This window comes from Aspergillus bombycis (genome assembly GCF_001792695.1).
Source record: "Aspergillus bombycis strain NRRL26010 chromosome Unknown contig00017, whole genome shotgun sequence".
In the NCBI taxonomy this organism is placed as follows: Eukaryota; Fungi; Ascomycota; class Eurotiomycetes; order Eurotiales; family Aspergillaceae; genus Aspergillus; species Aspergillus bombycis.
The window spans coordinates 73,371-100,087 of record NW_019170019.1 but is presented as its reverse complement, the minus strand read 5'-3'; the positions used below and the strand labels follow the sequence as shown (position 1 = coordinate 100,087).

At 51.1% G+C, this 26,717-nt stretch overlaps 10 protein-coding genes across 10 annotated transcripts; 5 read left to right on the top strand and 5 right to left on the bottom strand.

The window, feature by feature from the left end:
* Nucleotides 1-70: 70 nt before the first annotated feature.
* Nucleotides 71-1,009, top strand: ABOM_002113 (class I SAM-dependent methyltransferase; the record flags this gene model as incomplete). Its single annotated transcript, XM_022529243.1, has 1 exon — nt 71-1,009. The coding sequence occupies one exon, from the start codon at nt 71-73 to the stop codon at nt 1,007-1,009; it is 939 nt and encodes a 312-aa protein (XP_022391977.1).
* A 788-nt stretch (nt 1,010-1,797) lies between these two features.
* ABOM_002112 (uncharacterized protein) lies at nt 1,798-2,485 on the bottom strand (the record flags this gene model as incomplete). Its single annotated transcript, XM_022529242.1, has 3 exons — nt 1,798-1,950; nt 2,002-2,373; nt 2,435-2,485. The coding sequence occupies 3 exons, from the start codon at nt 2,483-2,485 to the stop codon at nt 1,798-1,800; spliced, it is 576 nt and encodes a 191-aa protein (XP_022391978.1).
* Nucleotides 2,486-5,758: 3,273 nt separating this feature from the next.
* Nucleotides 5,759-6,701, top strand: ABOM_002111 (short-chain oxidoreductase; the record flags this gene model as incomplete). Its single annotated transcript, XM_022529241.1, has 2 exons — nt 5,759-6,236; nt 6,307-6,701. 2 exons carry the CDS (start codon nt 5,759-5,761, stop codon nt 6,699-6,701), a joined length of 873 nt encoding a protein of 290 aa, XP_022391979.1.
* A 1,301-nt stretch (nt 6,702-8,002) lies between these two features.
* ABOM_002110 (uncharacterized protein) lies at nt 8,003-9,051 on the top strand (the record flags this gene model as incomplete). The annotated part of the gene is made up of 3 exons (XM_022529240.1): nt 8,003-8,318; nt 8,389-8,657; nt 8,713-9,051. 3 exons carry the CDS (start codon nt 8,003-8,005, stop codon nt 9,049-9,051), a joined length of 924 nt encoding a protein of 307 aa, XP_022391980.1.
* A 637-nt stretch (nt 9,052-9,688) lies between these two features.
* On the bottom strand, nt 9,689-11,394 carry ABOM_002109 (cytochrome P450; the record flags this gene model as incomplete). Its single annotated transcript, XM_022529239.1, has 5 exons — nt 9,689-9,854; nt 9,910-10,076; nt 10,129-10,443; nt 10,495-11,283; nt 11,332-11,394. 5 exons carry the CDS (start codon nt 11,392-11,394, stop codon nt 9,689-9,691), a joined length of 1,500 nt encoding a protein of 499 aa, XP_022391902.1.
* Nucleotides 11,395-12,493: 1,099 nt separating this feature from the next.
* On the top strand, nt 12,494-15,047 carry ABOM_002108 (putative lanosterol synthase; the record flags this gene model as incomplete). The annotated part of the gene is made up of 5 exons (XM_022529238.1): nt 12,494-12,724; nt 12,847-13,313; nt 13,401-14,649; nt 14,705-14,901; nt 14,957-15,047. The coding sequence occupies 5 exons, from the start codon at nt 12,494-12,496 to the stop codon at nt 15,045-15,047; spliced, it is 2,235 nt and encodes a 744-aa protein (XP_022391901.1).
* Nucleotides 15,048-15,453: 406 nt separating this feature from the next.
* ABOM_002107 (C6 transcription factor) lies at nt 15,454-18,050 on the bottom strand (the record flags this gene model as incomplete). Its single annotated transcript, XM_022529237.1, has 5 exons — nt 15,454-16,329; nt 16,415-16,852; nt 16,922-17,762; nt 17,824-17,942; nt 18,003-18,050. The coding sequence occupies 5 exons, from the start codon at nt 18,048-18,050 to the stop codon at nt 15,454-15,456; spliced, it is 2,322 nt and encodes a 773-aa protein (XP_022391910.1).
* A 576-nt stretch (nt 18,051-18,626) lies between these two features.
* Nucleotides 18,627-23,237, top strand: ABOM_002106 (ABC transporter ATP-binding protein; the record flags this gene model as incomplete). Its single annotated transcript, XM_022529236.1, has 10 exons — nt 18,627-18,758; nt 18,840-19,033; nt 19,097-19,753; nt 19,833-20,112; nt 20,373-21,138; nt 21,231-21,399; nt 21,497-22,018; nt 22,086-22,201; nt 22,262-22,452; nt 22,551-23,237. The coding sequence occupies 10 exons, from the start codon at nt 18,627-18,629 to the stop codon at nt 23,235-23,237; spliced, it is 3,714 nt and encodes a 1,237-aa protein (XP_022391909.1).
* Nucleotides 23,238-23,323: 86 nt separating this feature from the next.
* ABOM_002105 (MFS transporter) lies at nt 23,324-25,049 on the bottom strand (the record flags this gene model as incomplete). The annotated part of the gene is made up of 6 exons (XM_022529235.1): nt 23,324-23,669; nt 23,733-24,158; nt 24,204-24,376; nt 24,433-24,457; nt 24,531-24,794; nt 24,844-25,049. The coding sequence occupies 6 exons, from the start codon at nt 25,047-25,049 to the stop codon at nt 23,324-23,326; spliced, it is 1,440 nt and encodes a 479-aa protein (XP_022391908.1).
* Nucleotides 25,050-25,468: 419 nt separating this feature from the next.
* ABOM_002104 (uncharacterized protein) lies at nt 25,469-26,354 on the bottom strand (the record flags this gene model as incomplete). Its single annotated transcript, XM_022529234.1, has 3 exons — nt 25,469-26,077; nt 26,164-26,257; nt 26,347-26,354. The coding sequence occupies 3 exons, from the start codon at nt 26,352-26,354 to the stop codon at nt 25,469-25,471; spliced, it is 711 nt and encodes a 236-aa protein (XP_022391907.1).
* Between the last annotated feature and the right edge of the window lie 363 nt (nt 26,355-26,717).

The window sequence follows — 26,717 nt, the reverse complement described above, 5'->3', positions numbered from 1 at the left end:
AACTGTCTGTCTTCGAGTCGCAGTTATTCGCATTGAATCTCTCCGTCTGAATTCAGCTTTGCAGAGAACTATGGTTATAGACCAGGATGATGATCCGAATAACACCAGGGGTGCCAATGTGTTGCCCTCGAGCGAGCAGAGCACGGTGACCAAGAAGGCAGAGGTTGATCTCAACGGCGTTGCGAAAACCCTCCTCGTCACTCTTGTTGCCCGAGCTTATGATTTCTCCACCCCTCGACCCATTCTCGGCGATCCATACGCTCAAGATGTGTTGGAGCGTCTTGACTTCGAGGTTACCACAATGACTATGACTCCTAACCAGATGGCGACCATCGCTGTCCGAACGAGACAATTCGACCGCTGGGCTTCAGACTTCCTCCAACATAATCCTGACACTACTGTTCTGCATCTGGCATGTGGCCTCGATAGCCGGATGGACCGTGTACAATGGGGCAAAAACACTCGGTGGGTTGACATTGACCTTCCAGAGGTCATTGCGCTTCGCAAAAAGGTTCAATTTACCTCCTTCCCTAGTCGCGATTACTCTCTTCTCGGAGTTGACGTTCTCAATGAGGATTGGATACATGGAATTTCCACTGACGGGCCGGTGCTTGTCGTGATGGAGGGACTACTGCCCTATCTTCATGAAGACGATGCGAGACGACTGTTACAACGAGTGTGTGAAAACTTCCGCTGGGGGGAACTACTTTTTGACTGCATTAATTCTGCTACTCTACGAAGCCTGAATGAAAGGATGCCAATACAGTCCATTCGCAGCACCGGCGCCGAGTTTCATTCCGCCGTGGACGATCCCAAGACTCTAGAGCTCTTCCATCCTGGTTTGAAATTGGCTGAATCGATTCGTCTCCCAGAAGCTCCAGGGGTTGAACAGTTCCCTCTTGACTTTCGTGCGCTGATGTATTTACGTTCTTGGGTGCCTGGGGTACGGGACAGCGCAAGATTCCTGCGCTTCCAATTTGGCGAAATTCGCACCGTTGCAAATGAATAGTGGACGCCCATCTTGAGAGTCCTGCACACAGGCCGGCATAACGGAGCTATATGGATTGAATATTCTCCGCCAACAAGAAGAAGGGTCTTCAATAGATGTGATTGGCTGCGCAGGCCCTACTAGCCTGAGGGTCCGTTCATTTCCTAATACCCTGCCATCCCCCAGGCCCTGTACTTGCAAATTGAACCATTTCAACTTAAGCATTTTCCAGGTTGGAAGCCTCCTCACCTACACTCCTGTTTACGTCATAACACTAAGGTAGCCCTATGCAGTCTTGCTCCTCTCAAAGATCCAAGTATATATGATGGTATTCTAGGACAGGTGGATTTCAACTACGAAAATGGTGTGGAAATAGCAGTAATTGTCAATAGGGAGCGACATGAGGCAACCCTTCATGCCAACTGTGTCGACTATATCGTGTAGAACCGTGCTGCAGAATGAGATGAAATGATTCTTTAACGTATTCGGACGCTGGACTCGAGCCCCGTTTCTCTTTCGTAAGCAGGTATAGTGGATATGATTGGCCTGCTGTGTTTCCTTACTCCACCTTGAAGTAGCAGATTGAAGCCTAGGGTCACCGCAGCCAAAGCCCGGGAACACTACTATACATATAAGATAGGGCATATATAGCCTGACACCTGTAGTGAGCGCAAAGCAATAGATGGGGTATACCAGCGACAATAACACCACTTAGATGCCATTGAACTATCAACCCACTCCGCTCTGCCCTATGGTATTAGCTTATCCACTTATCTACACTAATATACACCAACACCGGTCTTTCGCGTCTAGCAACTGTCTCCCCGAACAATCACGTTCCAGTTGTCCGAATGGAAATCCTGTCCCGAAAGCTTCACTCCTCCTCTTTGGCAGTTATTGAGAATCACCTGGGCTCCATCAGCGATGTTGTTGAAGCTGGGAAGAACCTTGGTGAAGGTATTCTGTTCAAGATGTGAGCACAGCGCTTGGATATAGTTTGCTACGAGACTTACATCATTGCACCACCAGATGGCAGCGCCCCATGAGCAGCTGACCCGTCCACAGTTTCCAGGTCCAGGCCCGTTCGAAGGTTGTCCGGAAACTCCACGCAAGTGCTTGATACCGGCTTCGATATCACCACGGCGCGCCTTGGGCCAGTTGTTGCACTTGATATCGTCCCGTTTGTCAAGTACGGCTGCCTCCCGCTTATCCAACACGGCGGCAAAGTCATCATCGTAGTTGGGGTTGATCTCTAACAGCTGCGCGTGCACTTGCTGGACTGTTCCGTTGAGGATCACCTTGGGTCCTCCCGGGGTCGTCTCAACCTCCCACGAGGGCTCCTGAACACCATATCCCGGGATTGGAGACTCATCGAGCGCTTGAGCCTGCGAAGAGGTGTTATGGAGAGCTCTAAGTTCCCATGCTAGTACCGATTGAGGGACTTACTGCAGCAATAAAGCCGGCGGCGAGGATAGAAGCAAACTGTGTCAATCTCATGGTTGCGAAGAGACGTCTAGATTCGAATACTAGTTGATTGAAGGAATGGTGATGAATCCTGCTGAATGAATTCCCCATGTGGGAGTAACCGTCCTCCCTTTTATACTAGTACAGTCACTATGAAATATAAATATACGTTCTTCATCAGGTTCCACTGTAGTTGTTAACAAGCCAGGATGGGTTCACTTCAAGGCATTGCTGCTCCATTTCCTCGCCCCCAACACCACTAACAAAGCACCCTGAGTAAGCCATTGGCGGCCAATATAAGACATTTAAGGCTGGTAGCTGGGAGACCCACATAGGTCGTATCTAATCGGACTAGAAATTTCTCACGATAATTTTGCCCACGTTGGTTCTTGACCCATCTGGAAGACCATGCCTCAGTAAGTCTGCAAACTGTAGCATATGGAGGTATTTCCTCCCTGTGGACGTGATAAAACGATCCGACTGAGGGCAACTGTCATGTGTCGAGAGTCAAGACCTTCCCAACAGCTCTCTTCCCAGAGCTGGGGGCCAGAGGTGTGAAGGCCCAGAAATAATGCCGAATATACTCCACCAGCTCAGAGGGGATTCACGCAGTCAACCGCCAAGGTGTGCCCACCGGCGGAATATACCGATTCGGACATTTCTTCGCCCAATTTCCGGTTTCTTGTGGGGTGATTCTGCAACATTGCTGAAAGTGGGGCATCTTGGAAATCCTGCTCTGTAGACTCTGATGCCTTGCAGGAACGGATGCCTGGTTGTTCTGGAACCCTGATGCCTCTGTGGGTCAGGCCAGGGACACTAGGGCTTATTTGCACTAAGGGCTGCTAGGGCTGTGATTGCATGACCATGGCAATATATAGGGCTCTTTGCTAAATGTGACCCACTTATGGAGTCCTCTCGGCCCCCAAGTCACCAGGTGGGCTGCACGCTAGCATGGCCAACTATTTGTCCCTAGTTTCTTGTTGCCTCGTTGATATGATTTTTAAAAAGCTAGCTGGGTGACGGCGTCGGCTTAAGATCAATATCCACTCATCAGAATGCTTGCCCCGATTATTGGTCTCGTGTTCTCGCAGTGAGTGGAACTTTGAAAGCCTAGCCGATTGCTATGTAATCATCAACCGTCCTAGCTATAGTAAAGGCTAATGTATACCGCGCAATATTCGATGGGCAGTGTATAGGTTCCTCCCTCGTAGGTATATGAGGAACCTTATCTCCGATACTACATGAATCAGGCTATGTGGCGTGGTATATGCGTTCAACACCCTAAAGTATTTATATATTATACGTCTTCCACTATCTTATAACCAATTAATACATGCAATACTCACATCAAGACGGATGGTGATGGCTGAATTAGGGTCAACTAACCGAACAGTAGCTGCAAGTTAATCTCAATGAATGTCATACATCACTGATTCTAGGAAGCACGCAATTCACCTTCAGGAAAACGTAAACACGTCTTTGAATAGAAAGAGCATTGTTCCCTGTTGGATGATAGTGGATGTGGAATAGTTCCTTGACTTGACGTTTCTCTGCACCAGGAGCAAATCCGGAACCCAGGACTTTGTCTCAAAGGAGCCAACCTCAATGAGAGACTCGTTGCTGGAGGGTTTGTCATACAGGGGAGTGTATGCGCCTCAGCTGTCGACAGACTTTAAATAACCTTCCTCAAGGACTTTTAGATAACAGTCTTCTTTCCCGCTACCTTTGAATATCAATGTAGCTTGGAATGGTCCTTTCCATTTACTCTTAGAGCTTCACTGGATAGATGTCCAGGCTACATTTAGTGTATTTACGTGCGCATATACAGTCGATCTTTACCCCTCTAACAATAACTGAATCCCTCGTTCCGTAGTGGCTTCCGCATGCCTTGCTCAGGGCTGCTGCTCCCTTGGAGCATAGCCTCAACGCCGACCATCCCTAGCAAACAACGATGATATTCCGGTCAATTCCGAGGATCAACTCAGGCATTTCCTAAGAGACACAGACATTTACCATTCGAGAACTCGCGAAATTATCAATTCACAACCCCGATATGATTTGCATTGTACATACCTAGTGATTCTCGTTTGAAAGGGATATATATAAAGAACGAACACGGCTATCCATTTTCAATTTATGACTATCAGGGTCTCTCAACCTTTGCCTCATTCTTTGCTAGTTCATCCAATCCTTGTCTACTACTCATCGTGCGATCCTGCAGTTCCAGTTAGCATGACCAACAGAAAGAATACATCGAAGATAGTCATCACAGGAAGCTAATGAAAATAACCGACCACGGCCTTGGATGGAGAACAGACGCCTGTTCAGTATTGGTTTAGTTCAAGAAATCATTAGAACTCCGATCAAAACAGGCGAGAAAGGGAAAAGAAACAAAGACGAAGAAGTAAAGAAGGAAAGAAGAAGCAAGCTTGCCAACCCAGGGAGTATTGACGACCGCGCCCACACTGCTCATATTAATAATGCGTCCCTTGGAAGTGATGAGCAGGTCAGTCACTGCATGCTTGGACCAGCCGGGGTAGGCCCCACACATTCACCTCATAGGCTTGCTTCGCGCAATCAAGGTCAGCTTCCAGTAGAGGCATAGTGTACCCCGTCCCGACATTATTGACCAGAATATCGAGACCATGGCCATGCCCCATTGCCGCGCGCAGAACGTCAGCAGCCGTGGTAGGGTCCGTCCTACCCAGTGGCAGCACCTGCACGTTCGTCAGGGATGTCAGGCTCTTCGGGCCATAGCGAGGATAAAGTGGCCCTGCTAGGGTCTTCCCTTAGCTGTGAAACGAGTGAGGCGTTATCGCGCGCGAGGGATGTGCTCGCCATAACGGCCTCGCACTCACTCAAACCATGCCGTAGAAGTCCATATTAAGAATGATATTGAACGTCTAATTGTAGACGAAGGAGGCTATTGGGCGTCTACTGGGTTTTGGGTCAGTTTGGGCCGAAACAGCACGAGCCGAGTGCAGCCAGTCCCGGTGGGGGGATGAAGACGACGATGATAGGGATCCTACACAGAGGAGCTTATCCGGACACATCTAGTCCTCTACTGCCATGTGAGTGAGTATCACCAGACGATAGGGCGGGACAGCAAGTGTTGGGGAATGGAAACAGAACGTCGGCCAACCCCAAGTGGAAAACCATCCATCCCTGTCGACGGAGTTACTAGTACAACGTCCATCCGGTAAAGTCCGCTATCTCCGTTAGGGCTTGCCTTTATAAATTTGAGGCTGGTTATCCTTTTGGCGATGATGCCCACACGATTAACTACAGTGTATCTTTCCATCGATCATGGGCTCTAAGAAACTCACCTGGCTCATCACCGGCTGCTCATCGGGCTTGGGCCTGTCCCTAACTCGCGCCGCTCAGGCTGGTGGCCACAGGGTCATCGCCACCTCACGCAACCCTGCTCGCACCCCCGATCTGGTCGCAGAAGTCGAGGGAAAGGGGGGCAAATGGGTCCAACTCGATGTCGATAGCGCCCAGAGCGGTGATGTGATTACCGAGCTGGAGGAGGGGGGAGAACCGATCGACGTCCTTGTTAACAACGCGGGGGGTTCTATCTACGCACCCATTGAAACCAGCACCGATGAGGAGATTCGCGCCCAGATGGAGACCATGTACTTTGGCCCCTTGCGCCTGATCCGCGCAGTGCTGCCTCACATGCGGCAACGTCGATCCGGTGTCATTGTCAACATGAGCAGTGGTGCTTCGCTGGATGGCATCCCCACGATGGGAGTCTATGGGGGTGCTAAGGCTGGTCTGGACGGTATGGCAAATCCTCTACTCGCGGGAATTCGCTTTGCCGATCTTTCTTGTAGCTGACAATGGCACTCTAGCTCTCACCAAGATCCTCGCTAAGGAGGTTGCTCCCTTCAACATACGGACTTTGACTGTCGTTCTGGGGACTTTCAACACCAATATGCCCCGGTCGGTAGTGCTGGGCAAGACCCCTCTGCCCGACGACTACAAGGGCACCATTACTGAGCAAGTGCAAGGGCTTCTGGTGAGCGGAAGGATTAAGCCCAATGGCGACAAAGACAGGGCCATGCAGGCGCTATATGAGGTGGTAGTGGGCGAGGGCGAGGGCGAGACACACGAGACGGAGAAACTGCTGCCGTTGGGGAGTGACATGACTCCTCGCCTCAAGGGAGTGCAGGAGTATCTCGACCACGCCCTGAAGGTGTTTGGCACCGTGACCAACAGTGTTGATGTGGGTGGTGTGGATAAATAGATTTGGCAAATAGAGAAAGAAAAAAAAAAGATAGGCCCGAACCCGGGATCGAACCGGGGACCTCGCGCAGTCAATGCTTTGGGTGAACCCTGGAGATGTTGTTAGTAAATTGAAAGGTGACGATTCGATTGGTGAAAGTGAGGCTTACTAAGCGCGAATCATACCACTAGACCATCCGGGCGGTGGATGTCTGCTTTCTTCTAATAGACCTACATAAGGAAAACTCAAATGGAGAGATTTCGAGAATGAAACAGACCTGCCAGCAAAAGCAGACTATGAGAAGACGAAGTCGTAAGGTCGATTCGTCTTGTCTCCCTTGGAGAGTGTAGCCTGTCATTCCCAGGGCTTTAATAGCAACCATTGCGATCAGTTGTTGAGCCACAACGTCCGGTGCTCGTGTCCGGATATATATTTTCGCCTGGGATCCAATTCTCTATTGCACCTCGTTACCAAATGACTCCCTACCACCAAGACTTCCCTAAAAGATACTAGTTCTTCTCTTTGCACTCCCCGATACGTATATATATATATATAAACGCATCAAACCAGAGAATCCTAATAAACACTCGCTCGAGTTTTGCAAGACATCCCCTGACGCGAGTGGTAGAATCAATGGACTGCCCCTTGTAGCAGGCGGTCACCAGCTCCCCGTGATGATCTGTCCTCAGGCATCCAGGGTTCTTGTGCGATGTTGGATCTTTCTTTGCTTTTCAGTCTAGACTCTAGGCAGTGTAGCAGCCTTGATGAATCTGTGGAAATGGTCTTCTCATTGGGTGCTAAGGCCACTGTGCGGTGACACTCGCCATGGTATCAAAGGTCGAGTATTAACGTCAAGGAGGTTCAGCCCCTTAATCTCCGTCTTCTAAAAATACAAGTTATAGCAATGTCGGGATTAAAACCCATAATCATCCCATGCTCCCGACATCCCCTGTACGCCAATCTCAGCCTCGGCGTCTCTAGCATTGTAATCATTGGGCCCTGAGCACCCGGATACCTATCAGATAGGCAGTGCTAATTGGGCCTCATGGTCCTGAACCTGGTCAAGACGATGCGTGCGATTGGCCCACCGTGTTAGCTCACCACCCGATTCCTATGTTGACCTGCTTCAAAACCGACCTAAAATGGACCAGTAGCTTTTAGCGCCGACGAGTCCAATCACTCCCAGAGCCAACCCACCAACCTGGACGCTCTAACACAGCCTCGCGGGGTAATGTTGACCCTATATATATACGGACGGTTGATCTCCACCTTGGTCGCAGACAAGCCTTGTCAAACCACCTCACTGCGGAGGGAAGGCAAACATGAAATTGAACCCTCGTGCAGCAACGGTGCATGACGTTGATAACCACGACAATCCCATCCTGCATAGTAGGCGATCGGCGATGCGAGTCAAAAAGGAAGCATCCCCGTCCGCACCCCGGAAGAACACTCTCAATCACGCCATATACCCTAGGGTCACTATCGGCGAGTCTATCATCAGCGGCCCCATCGAGCACATGGTCAAGGCGCTCGGTACGCACCGGAGCAACCCGCTCACGATCTTTACACGGGGTCGGAATGAAAGCCGCGAGTGGAATGAGATCAGCGGATGTCAGTTTCGGAAGGTGTTTTTTACCGGTAGGATGCTCTACTCCGCTGGTTACCCCGGTCGCAATAAGATAGAAGCTGAACAGACCCGGAACGTCAGATGAGACTGAAATTTTGAAGCCCGATGCAGTCTATGAACGCCAGCAGTCCGTTCGTCTGACTGCGTTCATCCCCAAAAAGGATGAAACTCACCCAGACCCGAGGATCTATGTGGAGCAAAGAGTTTATCGTGGAGGACAGGAACAGATCGTCTTGCATGAACTAGGCTTCGGTGGGCGCATCCAAGTAGGTGTCGAGTATGTTTTCGCGGGATGTGGAGATGAACACGTCAACTGGGGGAAGCGCGATCTTCTGCTACAAGTCCAATCGGTACGTTGAACACATCTCTGAGCTTTCTAGATCTTTCATTTACAGTGGAAAACAGCTGGATCAGGATGTATTTGATAGCTACATGCACCAAGCGAAGTACTACGGATACGATCACACGTACTGCATTTACGTGAATAGACACATGGTATCGAATGGGGTAAACCATAGGCTACCAATCCTGGACCAGAGCAGACGGTCGCCCTGCAATATTTGCTTTGATCCGGATGATCTTCAGGCTCTGCTGAAGGCCAAGGGTGTCATGCCATCGAATTCTGAAGTGCCCTCGACGACAGAGATCGAGTTGCTGAAACTGCGTTTGCGGGGGCTTGGGGATTGTACGGAGGATGGCATGGCTTCGGGTGACCTTCATATTCGTATCATCTACAAGCCGTGAGATATGAGACTCGGGTGAGCTTTTTCTTTCGAATATTGGTTGGAACGGTGTATTGGCAATAATTCCCGTGTGATCAACTTTCCTCTATAGCCAGAGTATCGTCTGTACCCGACAATGTCTATCTAATCTTCGACTTAGCCACAGTTTGGAGAGCATATCCACACGCAGTATTGCTGCGTCCTTTCCTTTTAACCTCTAGATGAACTTCCGCATCGTTGGAGCAAACGAACTTCAACGGAGAAAACTTCTTAATCATACTAGTAGTCATACCGGAGATGACCATTACCCACCCTGCTGAACGCACGGTCAGCCAGAGCAAGCAGGTATCCGAGTACGCATAAACCCAGTGGGCTTCAAGTATTCTAGTGCCTAACTAGGGGATATGCGCCGCTAAATACACCTTTGTTTTTATTAAGAGTATCTGGTATCAATCACCGCGGCTATTTCAAACCTACTTTGGATGATTACATCGATTTCGGCCAACCCCTCCCCCCCAACTCTCCTTTAGACAGAAGTTGAGGTCAAGAAGCAGTATTAATGTGGACACCAGCAGCAGCTCCATTCCAGGCTCGTCAACAGCCTGCCGTTTTCCCAACAATACTACTTTCCCGACGAAAGATGATAGATATACAACCAATTAAGAGCCGTTTCTATGGATAGGGGTCAAATGCACATTCAACGGACCCCGCTGCCACATTAAAATGTTTTTCTGCTGGATCCAATCCTGCGAATCGTCTGACAGCTTCATGTCAAAGTTGAAGATCATGAGGGCTAAAGTCAGACGCATCTCGCTATATGCGAGGCTGAAAGAGGATCGGTCAGTTATCCTCATTCCCTGGAGAAGAATACTCGACTTACTTGCGACCTAAACAGCTTCTGGGACCAATATGGAACGGTTGGAGGACGTCACGTCGATCATTCAAGAACCGAGGGTCCCCGAGGAATCGTTCCGGGTGGAACGTGTCTGGATCTGAGAAATACTCCTCACGCCGATAGAGAGCCCAATGGTGAACCGAAACATATATCTGTACAGCCGAGATTAGCCATGAACGGATCTCTAAACCGGATTGCCAATACTCTCTCTGGAATCCGAGCTCCTAATATTTGCGCTCCACCCTGCGGAGTGACCCGCGGAGGGCCAATAGCACCAGGTGGATACATGCGCAATGCCTCGTCCAGACAGGCCAGCATATACGGTAATTTAGCAACCGATGTGAGGTTGATATCCTCCTCGCTATTGAACGCCGACCGTACTTCCTTTGTTAGAGTCTGGTAGGCTTCCGGGTTTTTGAGAATTAGATAGGTAGCACCGGCGAGCAATGTAGCCGTCGTCTCGGAGCCGGCAATCACCAAAGTCTCAGCATTGGCAGTTAGTTTATCGACGGTCAAATTCTGGAGTAGTTAGCTAGTAGCCACCCCTGATCATTCACGGGAAGTGTGTACCAGCTCTTCCTTCTTCTTCAAAAGTCCTTCGATCAAGTCAGGCCGCTCCTCCGCGACTGCCATGCGACGAAGCATCTTTTGCCGTGTGAATTCGTTCAGGCGCTCACGCCTCTCACGTACCGATCGGGGTACCAAGGCCAGCAAGACCTGTTTGAATAACGGGGTGAATGACAGGGCCTGTAGAACAGTGGCGAAGCGGAACGCCATGAATATACTCTCAATCCACTCGTCGTAGCTTGAAGCTTCCAAACAGCCGAATGATTCACCGAAGGAGAGATCGCCGATGATATCAAAGGTTGTATAATTGTACCAGGCGGAAAGATCAACTGCCTTCTCTCCGCATCCAGCTTTGCACAACCTCTGTAGCAGAAGATCAAGATACCCCCGGATCATTGGCTCCTGATCTCTCAACCCCTTGTCTGAGAAGCTGTGTGCTAATTGCCGACGCAGACGACTGTGCTGCTCGCGGCCCTCATTGAAAATATTTGGTGGGTCATAATCCAGAGGCCTGTAGAACCAACTAGCCTTTTCTAGATACAGGCCTCCCTTGATGTGGCCTAAGATATCCTTCCATGCGTCCGGGTGGGAGAAGGCGAGCTCGTCGGGGGCGATCCGAACAATGTCCCCATAGCGTTTATGCAAGTCGAGCATATCAAACGCAAGAGTGCCCTTGAAGATGCGAATGAAGTAGGGCAGACGTGAGGCGGCGTGCGATACCGGACCAGGATATCTGGCCAGTGGATGGAAAAAGACATTATAGACCGCATTGCTCACTACGTAAAGAGTGACCTGTGCCGATTAGAGAGACGCACCGCAATGTGTATAGGGCGAACCTACCACTGCCGCACAAGTCACCGCCCATGATATGGCATCGTGGGGGATATGAAGAATGTTCAACATCGTAGAAATCCTCTAGACTTGGATATTAGTGTGAGAAGATATCGCAAGGGTGCGGTTCAGTTCCGCCTCGTACCTACCTACTCCTGCCCCCAAATGCGACTGGCTGTATCAATGATGACAAAGGGTTCCATTCCTTCTATCCAGTGATCTACAGGAATTAAATAGCGTCGTTGGGAAGCGAGCATTCCCTGTCACCGACTTGCGCGCTTGGACCGTGGTTAAGCCGCAAGCAGATTCTCACCTGCACCCGAGATTGATAGATTAAGTAGTTACCGTGGATCAATCTCATGTAACTCTTAAAGTTCTAGGAGTCATCTATCCTCGTAGTGTATGGATTCTTCGCGCGTTGCTCTCTCCTGATCATGACAGAGAATCTTCAGGGCTCTCGAGGAAGCTCATGATCATGAATCCCTGATGGGCTTTGACTGATTGCTGCGCGATCTAGGCGGCTTCGGCTACTCCGGCCTGAAATAGTTTCAGTCTTCATATTTTAATTTACATTCCTCGGTGTATGCTTCTTGGTGCCACTCTCTGACCGGAGAACTCTTCCGTAGCTCCACTACTACATTCTGTGGATGGCACCGATCTGTTCCGCATGCGGTGAAGAGGTTTAGCGACCACAAACCCTACAAAAGTCGGTGATCTTTTCAATCAACCTTGACTGGCTGGGGCATTTGAAGGAAAAATTTGTCCATGTCAGCCAGCCATGAACTCGAGAAAATGTGGAGATCAAAAGGTCAATAGAGGAGTTCGGTCGGTATGCTGCATGCATCACGGCTACCCTTCCCTCGAGAGGCTCTGCCGTATTGATTCTCGCTCCATGAGGTCCATCCTCCAACAGGACATGTCATGATGGTTACATGATAGGATTAATCTGTCCACTGCGTCAAGTAAAGCTTGTATGTAGTACTCTTAGCTTCCGTTTTCATGCATACATTGGAATTCTTACCATCATCACGGCAAAACTTCAGTGCCTAAAATGCAACATTCTACTGAACTTTGTTTTAATAAGATCGAGCATTCCCCTACGCCCATGCGGAGGACCTCCAAATTACCATAGGTCTCCTTCTCTCTGCCTCCGAAGGAGAATAGAGACAACATGGATCCCAGGTCCACGGTATCTAAGAACTACACGCTTAAGATCAAGAACCGCCTCAATGCCCAAGCTGATCATCTCCCATTCTCGGCGCGCACCACGAACCCAGAGGCGTGGCGTCTGGTTGTCGAAAAGGGCCTTGGGCGTTTAAAATGGAAATATCTGACTTCACAGAATGAACGAGATTCGCACCCACAGGATATTGTTTCGCGATTCTTTCTAGGACTTCCTCTGGTTTGTGCATGATTTCATATTCTATCTTCCTCTGTGTGTCTGCTTCACATTTATTTCTTTATTGGTTTTTTGTTGCCCCATCTCAAACTCCAAGGAAAAACACAATACTGACTAAAGACCAGTCCATTCCCGATTTCGAGGCAGCAGAGCGCCCATCGCAATCCATATCCAATGGCCTCCGATTTCATAGCCGTCTCCAAGTCGCTGGACGTGGCTGCTGGGCGGCTGACATGAAATGCATTCTGTTTGTAACGCCAATGCTGATCATGTCGTGGTACATCACCGGCGCAGAGATTGAAGAGGCTTACGCGATTGAGCTGGTCAATTTTTTTTTTGAAATCCAGGACCCGATAGACGGCGGATTTCCCACATACATAGGAGGGAAGACCACGATCATGGGCACCATGTTGATCTATATTGCCCTTCGTCTTATGGGAATGCCCTCTGACGACGAGCATCTCGTCAAGGCAAGAGCATGCTTCTTGAAAATGGGTGGCGCGACGTATCTCCCGAGCTGGGCCAAGTTCTGGCTGGCTCTTCTCGGCTTGTATGGCTGGGAAGGCACCGACCCTTATCCCGTCGAACTCTGGTATGGCTCCTTTCCCTCCTGCTTGTCTCCCTTCGGTTCGGTCTAAGTTACTCCGTCTGTATTAACCATCTTCATCAAAACGCAAAGGCTCCTCCCGGAGTGGACCCCGATCAGCCCCTGGAGATGGTTCAATATTGTACGCCAAGTCTATTTGCCAATGTGCTACCTCTCCAGTAAAAGGTTCACCATTCCATCGAACCCTCTGCTAGATAAGATTAGAGATGAGATATTTACGCAGCCATATTCGTCTCTGGACTTTGCCTCTCTGCGGGGATCCGTCCTCGAGTGTGAGCGTCACCAGCCGCAGGGCCGCATCCTGCGCACGATCAATTGGGCATTGTCCAATGTGTGGAATCCATGGTTACGGCCCAAGATTCTGGCGGAAAGTGCCGAGAAAAGAGCGTTGGAAGTTATTAAAGCGTCCGATAAAACGTTTAACGGCACTGGATTGATCAGTGTGGATTGTTTCTTGAATATGATTGTCTTCTATCACGACGAAGGGCCCAACTCCAAGAGGTTGAAACAAAATCAAAACACAAGTCTTGAATATCTTTGGAACAGCCCGCAAGGGCTGCAATCCCAGAGCATCCATGGCGGGCACGTCTGGGAGACTTCTTTTGCCCTACAAACTTTTGCAATGTCCGGATTGGCAGACCATCCTGACCTGAGATGCTGCGTCGAAGATGCCTACAAATTCCTGCTTGAGCAGCAGCTGGTTGCAGACTGGCCGGACTCACCTCCATGCCATCGTCCCAGTCGCTTGGGTGCGTGGCCATTCAGCACGAAATATCATGGAACGGCGTGTTCCGACTGTACCGGGGAAGCATTAAAAGCAATTCTGCTGGTGGAAAGCCAGACAAACATTCCTCGGCGTAGCATTGAGAGAAACATCCGGCTAGGCGTCGATAACCTGCTCATGATCCAAAACGCAAGTGGAGGGTATAGCTCTTTCGAGCCCATTCGCAACGGTCCTTTCATGGAATGCCTAAATGGAACCGAGCTTTTTGCAAACGTGATGACGGAGTATGATTTCACGGAATGCACGTCGTCTTGCATCACTGCACTGAGTCTGTTCAAGAAGCGCAATAGCAGCTACCGAGCAGAGGAGGTGGTCCGCGCCATTGACCGTGGTGTTAACTTTATCCACCACACCCAGGGTGCAGATGGAGGTTGGCTGGCGTCTTGGGGAATTGCTTACACCTACGGTGCCTTTTTTGCCATGGAGGCTCTTCACTGTGTCGGGGAGACTTACGAAAACCATCCGGTTGTCCAGAAGGGGTGCGACTTTCTCCTTGACAAGCAAAAAGAGGATGGCGGATGGGGGGAAACCATTGAGGTAGGGCATCTAGCTATTGAGTCGCGTACAGGAATGCTGACCCCATAACGCACAGTCCATTCACAAGCAAAGTTATGCCCAGGCAGAAGTTTCCCATGTGGTTCAGACCGCATGGTGCTGTATGGCACTGCTATACGCCAAATATCCCCATCCCGAGCCAATCAAGAGAGGAATCCAGCTGATCATGAGCCGACAAAAGCCAAGTGGTGAATGGGAACAGGAAGAAGGGGTGGGAGCAGGGATCTTCACCTGGTAAGTCATGGACCTCCTGAGGAATGAGATGGGATCCTGACATTGTCTTTTATAGTCAACTCTACTATCTCAACTACATCTACTCGTTTCCAATCAGGGCCATTGCCCTGTACAAGGAGAGATATGGTGACGACAAGCTGCTTTGATTCAGGCAGCATCAGAGCTGGTTCAATCAAGTGATAAAAGGCTTCTACCATGAATAGCCTAAGAGATATCATGGTCACCATTCATAGCTACAAATTAATCCATGATGAACAATGCTGAGAACTGCCCCGTAAGGTCAGTTAGCTAATAGTAACTACTACATATTTATACAGCGTAGTATACAAGAAATACAGACAGCAATGGTATTCAGGATTATTCCAGTATGTGGCTATTGGTGCGCGCGGAGAGAATCAAAAGGTTGACCGTGGACAGACTCCGGTGTGCCTGCAAAAAACACGGTGAGGTTTCTGAGGGATTTGATAACTGCCTGGGGACCGCCCGACCGAGAGTATAGGTCTTGATCACCACAGCTCCTTGCCAAGCTTCCAGTACCACCACTGCCTTGTTTTATGTATCCTCAAGCATCCTCATGATGGCCTGGTTCTTGGTGAACCAGTCCCAAAGCTGAGCTCCCGAGAGATCCATCTCCATATCCTCATCCGCAAATGCCGTGTTCTGTAATGCTGTGGGCTCGCCCAGCCCATCTACAAGCCCCATTCTATCTCCATTAGCCTCGTCATGCGATGCCATGTGACCAGGAGCACCCGAAGTATTTGTGGTCCCCGGGTCTCCCACAATTGCTATAGAGTTTAATGTACCAAGCCCAAGAACGTTTGAGATCGTCGCGCCGAACGCATCGGCATACTCCTGCCGAGTCATCGACCACGACATCTCGCCTGGCCCCCCGTCCGCGCGGGATTTGACCTCGACATATTTGGCTGCGACGTCGTACAACGCCCTGAAGAGGCGACGTTGCTTGCTGCATGTGCTATGTGCGTGGGAGTTTGATGTAGACTCGAGCGTGTCGACGAGACCTCTCATGTGCTCGAGGTCTGAGACCTCGGGCGTTCGATGATGTGGCAAAACAGGATGATGAAGGGGATGAAGGGAGACTGGGTGATGGTCCTGCACCACCATGTCAGAATAATCTGGTCGACAACGGAACGGGGCATCATCCATAACGAACCAGTTAAGGTATGATTCAAGGAACACCGTTTTCCCTCGCGCCTTTGTTATGACCGCGACGCATCGGTCGTGTTCCTGGAGGGTGTCTCTGGCGGCATCGATGCATTCTTGACAAAATGTGGACGTTGATGGTTTCTCAGGGGCGATGCTTCGGTAGATGAGCGTAAGCATAGAAAGGCCGATGACTCGATCGGAACGTCTTGCAATTTCGTGGTAATCCAGTCCGAGCACTTGCCCTTTGCTCGCCTCATAATGGTCCTGTGGCCAGTCAGCCGTCTGCATGGTCTCGAGAGGCGATTGCGACAACTGCATGATCCTAGACAGGTAGTTGGGACAAACTCACATGGATGTCTTGCGCATGCTGCATGGCAGTTTTCAACTCTGACGCAAGAGCCCGGGCATGAGACGTCCGGATGTGCGCAGGTTGCTTGAGGGCTCCTGGACTGTAAATGTCGTCGTATATCCGGCCCTGTATGCTGGCCATTCTCATCCAACTGGGGGCCAGTTCGGCCAAAAAAGAACCGTTGGGACGTTCCATACCGATGCCGCTCAGGGTGATGTCCTGATCTCGGAAGGTCGATGAGCGACCTAGGCGCAGCGACAGCATCTTCTCCGTCACGTATATGGTGGAGAATAAGTTCCTCATCTGGGCCTTCCCTTCTGGCCCCTCTGTGCCCGTAGGAACATTATGTTGCAAGCCAAGAGCCTGCACCATATGGGAGGCCGAATTGACGAAATGCCACGCGGCAGATGGCTTGTTCTTCTGAAGGCAATACAACGACTAGTATGTACGGTCAGTCGGAACGGGACTCTTCAATTCACTCCCATAAAAAACAAACGAGCTGCTTACCGCCATGCCCATCGCATATGCAAAGTCCACATTTGTTGGCTGATGAAAGCGAAGGTTTGCAAGGACAGTCTCGAGGTTCGCCTCGCACATGGAAGCTTGTGCGTGGTAATCGTGCTTCGTGTCTTCGTCAGCGACGACTTTGGAGCATTCGCAGAACAGCCAGCACAGACCGCAGTGGACGATGATCAAGTCAGCTTCGGTAGCTGGACCAGGCGATGCGACTTTGATAAAGTAGTCGTTGAACTGGCTAGGCCTAATAAAGTCCCCCAACCACAGCGTGGCCACTTGCGGGTTTTCTCGGGCCATACGCAAGCACATGAACACCTTGTCGATGGGCGGTAGAGTGAGGTTGCGCGTTGTCGAGCCAGGTGGGATCGACTTGGCTTGAGTATAGAGTGTATCGAGCGTATCAGACTGCTGCTTCCCAGAATGAACGGCAACCCTGAGGCCGTTGAGAACGGCTTGCATTTCGTGGGCGACCTCGGCGTTGGCCGTGTTGTCAATGGCATTCTGCAGAAACCGACATGCGAAGACGGCGTGGGCGAACAGCGACGATTCGCCCTCGTACTCCACTTTAGACGAGCTGTCTTGCACTTCACGAACACCTACGCCGGTGGGATTGTACGGCAGGGACTCTTGGGTTGGTATAGAGCCTGGTGAGGGAGACGATGGCGTTAGTCCAAACGAGGAGGGTAAGCAGCGCTCCCCCTGGTTGATGTTGATAGAGTCTGCAAAGTCTATGGGTTGATAGATACTACTTTTTGTTGGCGCATGACTCAACTGGCTCACTCTCTGGCTGAGATCGTCGATTTTCCTCGATATTTCATCCAATTTGACATCACTTGATGAATATTAGCCTGGTGTTTTGCCTCACCCAGGCTTGGTATCTTGCAGAGACTTACTATGTCTTCGAGACCATGACCCTCTGCCGTCTTTCTCTCGGCTTGGGGCCGCTTGCGTATGAGCATTGTGTCCCAACTTTGATACAGTGACCACACGGGCTGGCCCGGTCGCATTTCACCTGGACGCGACGTTAGAGGCTGAAACCCACTGAGGGTTGGATGTCTTGTCTTTACCTTACGTTGGCGGCAGCGATAGCACTGTTCTCGTAGAAGCTGATCAGCGACATTATATGGTTTCACACCCGACAAGTATATCGGTCAGCTCACTGCTAATTTCTCGGTCGTGGCAGGACTTTGTTCTTCGTCATGCTCCTCCCGCGAGAACGAGACATCCGGACTTTCTTCCATCAAGAGTGCGTGGGCGGGTGGTGGGATGCGAACTTCCAGTGTTTGTGTTAGTATAGTCGGAGCGTCAGAGTGAACGTTGGCGATCCGAAGGTGGAAGGCTTGGCGCTGGGCCTCGGGTCTTCGGAGGCTCCGAGACTCCGCCCTCAGTTCTCGACTCCCTCGCCCATTCGGATCGACAAACCAACATCATCATCACATCCAGGTTATGGAGACGGGCCGTGGTAGCCTCCCAGCTCCCGAGCAATGCGAGAGAGTGAAGATAAAATGGGGCTTCTCTCAAGAAATGATTCAGGTATGTCTTCTGTAATAATCCAAACTATTTTCGTTCTTTTTCTCATTATATATATATCTATACGCTGTGGGCAGATTCCCCTTTCCTGATCACTTTCATTTATACTATCTGGCGAAGTCGACATTTCTGCCGTTTCTATAACCCCTAACACGGAGTGAATAAAATGGTAGTTCGTGGGAACCGCCGAGAGACCGAGGGAGCTGCGAGAGTAGACAACGATACTGAGATCTTAATCAAACCCGCGAATGAAAATGACGAGTTCGCCGTGAACAAGAAAAGCACAAATGGTTTTGTAGTGAGTCTAGCCTGAAGGATGATGGTTGATTGTTCATCAGAACGAGTCATGGCTGACGACCTGGGATTATCTACCTTGCAGAGAGTATTCGCCTTCGGCGAGACTAAGCTCTACGTCCTCGAATGTATTGCTTTCGTCGCTGCGATTACGTCGGGCGTTGCTGTGGCCATGGTCAACCTGGTCATGGGAAACTTTTTGACACTGCTGAGCCACTTCAGCTTCTCCGACGCCAATTCAATGTCGGGCAATTTCATGTCTGCGGTGCGGACGTCGGCGTAAGCGCATTGCCACCTCTGGATTTGTTCTCAGACAACGGCAATATGCTAATGCAAATAAAGTCTGTACTTCGTTTACATCGGTGTTGCGCGCCTCGTGGCTACCTACATCTACGCCTCTCTCTTTACCTACGTCGCATACCACTTGACCCGCAATGTCCGACAAAGCTATCTACAGGCAGCCTTCAGCCAAGAAATTGCATACCACGACCGGGGTACCACCGGCTCAATATCTCAACAAGCGACCACGAACGGCAAGCTTATCCAATCTGGCATCGCAGAGAAACTCGGCATCGTAATTCAAGCGATCGCTACCTTCGTGGCAGCGTTTATAATCGCGTTTGTAACACAATGGAAGCTAACTTTGATCCTTATCTTTATGGTGCCTACTCTGCTTATTGTGCTCGGCACGGCCGGTGGCATCGATGCCATAATCGAGACCAAGATCCTGCAGATCTATGCCCAAGCTAGTAGCTATGCCGAGAGTGTCCTCGGAGGGGTCCGTACCTTTCAGGCATTCAGCCTTCAACTGAGGGTGATGGCCAAGTACGACTCATACCTCCAGTATGCATATACGCAGGGAATGAAAAAGAATAAGCTGTACGGCATCGTGTTCGGAGGGCAGTATTTCATTGTCTATGCCGGCATGGGTCTGGCCTTCTGGCAGGGAGTTGCCATGTTCGACCGCGGTGAGATTTCTGATCTGGGAACCGTTTTTACGTCAGTATCCATCCTCATGCGTGCTGGCGGGCAGACTGCCGTTCTAGCACTGAGACCCTCGTACTGATTAAGATGGCAGTGTTCTCTTCTCCGTCATTATGGCCGCACAGACGATCATGCAAGTAGCACCGCACATGGTTACCTTCAGCCGTGCAGCAACTGCAGCCTCGGAGCTGTGCGCTCTCATCGATAGGGAATCTGACATCAACCCTTTCGATGAATTGGGAGAGAAACCTAACGAAGTTGTTGGCTCCATCGATCTGAACGGTGTCACCTTCAGCTATCCTACGCGTGCAGACATCCCCGTCTTAGAAGACTTTACCTTAAATATCCCCGCAGGAAAGGTTACAGCGTTAGTGGTGAGTCCCCTCCGATTATATCTTTCCTAGGCGTCTCTTACCAGGCGGGAAAAAAACAAGGGACCGTCTGGCTCAGGAAAAAGCACGATTATCGGCTTGCTTGAACGGTGGTATAAGCCCCGCGCAGGCAGCATTTTCTTAGATGGCAAGGACATCAGTCAGCTCAACCTCAAGTGGCTGCGGACCAACATCCGCCTAGTTCAACAGGCAAGGTGCCCAAAGTACCAGAGACTGGCAAGTCATTTCTCTAATGAATCTAGGAACCAATACTTTTCAATGCCAGCGTTTTTGAGAACATTGCCAACGGCCTCGTCGGTACCGAATGGGAGGCGGCATCACAAGAGGAACAAATGCGGCGTGTCCAAGAGGCCGCAAAGCTTGCTTTCGCGCACGACTTTATAAAGGCCCTGCCACAAGGATACTACACGTGTATCGGTGAGAGAGGAGGCCTACTTTCGGGTGGACAGAAGCAGCGGATTGCCATCGCCCGCAGCGTCATCTCGCAGCCCAAAATACTACTCCTCGACGAAGCGACCAGCGCGCTTGATCCGCACGCCGAGGGAATTGTCCAGAAGGCCCTCGACAACGCCTCTCAGAATTGGACAACCATCGTCATCGCCCACAAGCTTGCGACCATCTACAACGCGGATAACATCGTGGTCATGTCCAAAGGCAAGATCATGGAACAGGGGCATCACGAAGAGCTGCTGTCCAAGAACGGCATCTACGCCGCTCTCGTCAAGGCCCAGGATCTTGCGCCGGCTAACATGGAGAAGAACCACAGCTGGGAGAACACCAATGCAACTGATGAGACTTCGGAGAAGGGGGACGATAATTTCGATTATGTTCAGTCCCTTGACAGGATGAGGACGGCCGAGACGCAGCAATGGGCTGCAACAAAGGATCGAGAAGAACACGACTTATACGAGAAGACGGGAATTGTTTACAATGCTTGGAAGCTTCTGAGAGGCACGCGTGATATCAGACTTTGGTTCGCTGTCACAGTAGCAGCGTGCATGGGAGGAGGTGAGTGGTCTCGACCGAGAAAGGCTTTCAAAGGCCAGCCTTGGAGACTATGGTGCTACCGTTACACTTGCTCACCACGACATCACTTGCAGCTGTCGTCAACCCTGGACAAGCCCTCTTGCTAGGCAATATCATGAGTGTATTTAGTGCCTCAAACATGGTTGCTCGTGGCAACTTCATCTCGCTAATGTTCTTCGTCATGTCGGTCGGCATTCTCATCATATACTTCGTCATGGGCTGTCGACCAATACTATCGCACAGGTGAGAGCTTCCATACCTTCGGCGTAGGAAGAAGAGCCCCGTCTCCAGCCTTGCATCATGATACTGATTTTGAGCGTACCGCGTCCTAGAGACTCAGTAAGAAGATGCGACGAGACATTTTAGAGTCCTTCCTCCGGCAGGACCTCCGGTTCTTCGACCGGCCGGAAAACACGGTCGGTGCGCTCATCAGCCGCCTCGATTCTTACCCACAGGCCATCCTAGAACTGATGGGTTTCACTGTCGCCATCATCCTCATGTCTGTATTAAACATCGTCGCGTCTAGCATTCTCGCGATCGTTGTGTCTTGGAAACTCGGGCTGGTCGGCGTCTTCGTCGGCCTGCCGTCCATGATGCTAGGCGGCTATGCGCGCGTCAGGCTTGAGGCCAAGATGGACGACGAAATGGACCAGAGGCTGTCAGCAAGTGCTGCGGTGGCTTCGGAGACAGTCATGGCGATCCGTACTGTGTCTTCGCTTGCCATCGAGAGTATCGCGCTGAGGAAGTACGTCTACGAGCTCGACCTCGCGATATCCCAGGCGTGTGGGCCCATGTTCCACATGATGACCTGGTTCTCTCTCACACAGTCTATCGAGTACTTCGTGCTGGCCTTGGGGTTCTGGTGGGTCTTCGCCTCCTGGCTTTGTGGTGTCATGTGAAGTGACTCGGCTGATTGTCTATGTGAACAGGTGGGGATCGAAGTTGATCAACGACGGGGAAATTAGCCTCTACCAGTTCATCGTATCCTTTATGGGTGTTTACTTCTCCGGCCAAGCCACCGCGTTGGCTTTCAGTTTCGCCAGCAGTGAGTGAGGGGAGGGGGGCGCTCGAAGCTTGCTGATATCGAGTTACTGACAGTTTCCAGGCTTAACCAAGGCAAATCAGGCTGCCAACTACTACTTCTGGCTCGACGGGCTCGATGTAGCCATCCGTGATACCAATAACAACCGCAACGAGGGGCCCAAGCATGGGTGTCGCTCCTACGACTTCCAAGACGTGCAGTTCTCCTACCCCCAGGCGCCTAACAAGCGGGTTCTCAGGGGCGTGTCACTGTCGGTAAGTACCTACTGCGCTTTGGGGAAGGCTGATCTTTTCTCTGTGGGCAGCAATGAGATTGAAATTGTGCTGTGTTCACTAACATTGTCACTGTCAAGATTCAAAGAGGTGACTTTGTGGCTTTCGTCGGCGCCTCAGGCTGTGGCAAGAGCACTATGATCTCGCTCCTAGAGCGTTTCTACGACCCAACAAGTGGCGTCATCACCCTCGACTCGTCTACGCCGTTGTCGTTCATCAACCCCCTTCTGTACCGCAAGCAGGTGGCCCTGGTGCAACAAGAGCCGACACTATTCCCCGGCACGATCCGTGAAAACATCTCGCAGGGCGTGCCAGACCTCGGCGCAACGGAGATGGCGTCGAATGAGGCTTTGGAGGAGGCGTGCCGGGCGGCTAACGTGTGGGAGTTCGTGTCATCGCTGCCCGAGGGCCTCGACACACCGTGCGGGCTAAGTGGCAGCCAGCTCTCAGGTGGTCAGCGGCAGCGCATCGCTATCGCCCGGGCACTGGTGCGCAAGCCCAACGTGGTCCTGCTGGATGAGGCGACGAGTGCCCTGGATACCGAGTCGGAAAAGCTCATTCAGGGCGCGGTGTTGCAGGCAGAGTCATCCGGCAACCGTATCACCATTGCGGTGGCGCATCGCCTTTCGACCGTGCGCGACGCTAACTACATCTTCGTCTTCTACGCAGGCAAGGTTGTGGAGGTCGGGACGCACTACGAGCTGGTTGCGAAAGGGGGCATGTATGCCAAGATGTGCGAGGCTCAGAAGCTTGACGGCGGTGCATGACTATATCATCTAATGTAGGTGTTTATTCAACTATAAATATATACATAAAGGTACTGGTGAATAGCTCAATTGTCATAAGAGGAATTCTACAAGATGTATCTAATCCCGGTATGATGTCCTCCCAACCCGCCAGCTTCAATTTGATCGCTCCCTTGGGCCATGTCGAGACGCCTATTCATCCGGGAGTGTACCATCCGAATGACAAATGCTAGGATCGCGACTAGGAGCGCGATACCGGCCGTCGCACCACCACCCGCGATGTACCGCGGACCCGCGGACGACGGCCACATGTAACTGCCATAGATGGACGCCGTGTTGCCAATCATATTGGCCGTCGCGATCGCTGCAGACCGTTTCACGAGCGGCCGGGGGAAGGAATTGGCCACCCATGCGATAATGATCTGGTAGGCGGAAACAGCACCCATCGGCATTCTACACCGTCAGTCCTGTCGGCCTTGAAGGGACAGTGATACATACAGAAACATGCCAAAGAACCTGGCACCGATATTTGTAGTCGCGGTACAGATCACACATCCGACTACGCTGACGAGCATCAACGATATAATATGCAGACCGCGATCGTTCGTCCGGCCCGACGACCATGTCACGAGAAGGGAGACCATAAAGGTGGCAATCCAAACCGGCGCGGTGATCAGCAACGTCTCGATATTCCCATAGCCGAGCGTCTGGACGATCGTCGGAAAGAAATACTGGAAGTTCTGCGACAGGAGCGAGGTGTGTTGGAGCAAGATGAACAGGTAGATGCGCCTGTCGGAAAATACCAGCCATAGCGCCTCGCGGAGATTGTTCGACTTGGCTTCGTCGGCTTCTCCCGCGTCATGGATGAGACGCCATTGCGCATATAACTTCTCCGTCTCATCAAGCCAGGATGTGGTGGCAGGGTAATTCGGCAGAAGGAGACTGGGTCTTTAGCATTACTTTTCAGAAGGAGTACAATGCACCTACATGGACACCAGCGATATTCCCACGGTGACACAGCCTTCAATAATGAATAACCATCTCCATCCTGATATGTGATGGGCACCGTCTAGATTGCCCAGGACCCCGGCACCGATCAAACCGCCAAATGCGTTGGCCAAGGAGCTTCCAGCGTAAAACCAGGCAATTCGATGACTTAGCTAAAGACGAGTCAGCATTTGGGCCACATGTAGGGCTGTTGACGATCGCAGCATACCTCTTGGCGGGTGTACCAACTCGACCTGGTCGGATCAGCATCGTCCCCATTCCTCGCCGATTTCCACTTACATGAGCATAATGGCCCCCGGAAAGAACGGGGCCTCCACGAAGCCAAGGAAGAATCGAGCGAGGACCAAGCCTGTAAATGACTGGGTGGCGGCCTGACAGGCTGATATCACCCCCCAGATGGCCATTGTGATCCCCAGAAACAGCGAAGGTCGCACCCGTGTGAGGAGGAGATTGGATGGTAGCTGCATGAGCAAGTATCCCACGAAGAGGATGCTGGTCGCGAGATTATAGTCTGTCCCTTTCATGTTCAGATCCTTCTCCAGGCTGCCCAGTCGGGCTTGAGACAAATTGCTACTTTTGTCAGCTTTGCCGCGGTGGATTGAATGATACGAGTACCTACTTCCGGTCCAGAAAGTTCAGCAAGTACATGACGATGAGGCATGGTAGCAGATGCAGATCCACCTTGCGGAGGAGCTGTCGGGTCATCTTCCGGTGCCATTCCGGACTTTGGGACACGTAAGTCTGATAAATCACATCTTGTTCGGACTGCTCCACCTTTTGAACGTGCTCCTGATTTTCAGCTAGAATCTCCTCCTGCTTTGCCATGGTGGGTGGTTGAAAGAGCCATGTCAACCACAGAGGGACCCTGGCATTTAAGATGTGTTGTCACTTTTTCCATCGGCGCATGTCCGAGTTCCCCGCAATCACAAAACGCGGGGGAAGCTTGCTCGGGGTAGCTTTCCCCCGGACCTGCAATATATGGGATAGGTTTACTGTCGGTCTACGCTCTCGTGTCTCTTAGATCCGAGCGGTCTTCATGAAGCGAGCTTGTGGGGGGTCAGGCTACGGACACAAGCACTCGTCCAAACCATTCTGTGTACCCCCCACGGATGAAACATCCGCGGCAGTCGGCACTGGCGACATTCTGGTGTCCAGACAATCCTTCATAAGCAGATCTGAGGCTCGAAGACACGAACACATTCATTAACTTTTTAACTGTACATCGTTTTCTGTTTCCTTTCCCATCACGCGGTAGCGGTAGCGGCATTGCCGACTAAGACCTCTGTCATGCGATTATGAAACTCCAGGGCCATGATATTATCATACTTTGCCGGCATCTTCTCGTTCACAAAGTCTGGTATAGCACCCACCATACACTCACGATGGGTCTTAAAGAAAAACACAGTGGAATGTCGCTCGGGAAGGACATATTCCCCAGGGAGTTGCGCTTGAGAGGGAAGGTGTTTGGGCAGGAACACCTGATGCACACCAGCCTTGATAAAGTCATTCGTTAATCTTTGGAAGGTGTCGCTCACATTGATTGCTATCTCATCAAGCCTCTCCCGCACTATGGGAATGAATGTCCCGGGATGCTCGCAGTCTTCATATTCCAGACCCCCTTGGGTATCTCGGAAGAGCAACGTGATGATGCCAAAATCAGTGTGGGGCCAGCCACGACGCGTGGTGCCTTCGGGCACTCGGCATCCAATTTCGCATGCAGACATAACGTCAAGACACAGACTCTGACATTGCCCGTAGAACCTCTCTGTGAAAGCTTGGAATCCAGGAAGGCTGTCGTTCGACCATCTATTAGAATATACAGTGTCATCGGACGGACCGACATCGAAGTTCTCCTATAGCAAAGGAAGATGTGAGATCAGCCTTGTACTCTCTCTGCTAGTAGGTGGTGATGGGCCGAACTAGAGGGTTTGTGACCTACCTTCTCGTCCATGCGGACGTTACCAGAGTTTGGCGCCCGCAGGCCGGCTGTGGTCTCGGCTCCTTTATAGCTCCATCCGCGCTGAGGTTGTGGGCTTGGAGGATTGACAACTCGGGCCTTTAGCTCAGGTTTTAGATCGAAGAATCTCTTGTTCTACAGCTGTGGTTTAGCATCGAACTGTACCTTCTCATGGCGAGAGTAGCCTGCCCATTCCTGAGACCTCTCAATGGTATCAAGAGGAATGCCGTGGTTGATCGGCTTCACAAAGCCGGTACTTCGCAGACAACCAGAGCGCAGTGCTTAGCAATGCACCCAAAGCGATTGGTCTTCGGAGACTTGATAGAGAACCTCCAGGAGCCACCTGTACGAAAAAGCAAAGGAGAATATTTGGCAGTGGGTGAAGGATAGTACGCCTAACCGCTGAGATGAGAGAATCGATATAAAACCCCTCCCGGGGCAACAATCCACGTTGCAACATTGTTGGTGACCTCTGCTCTGCTCATGCCTTTGCTATCTAACTGTCTGTACTCTGGGGATCATCGTAACTGGCATCC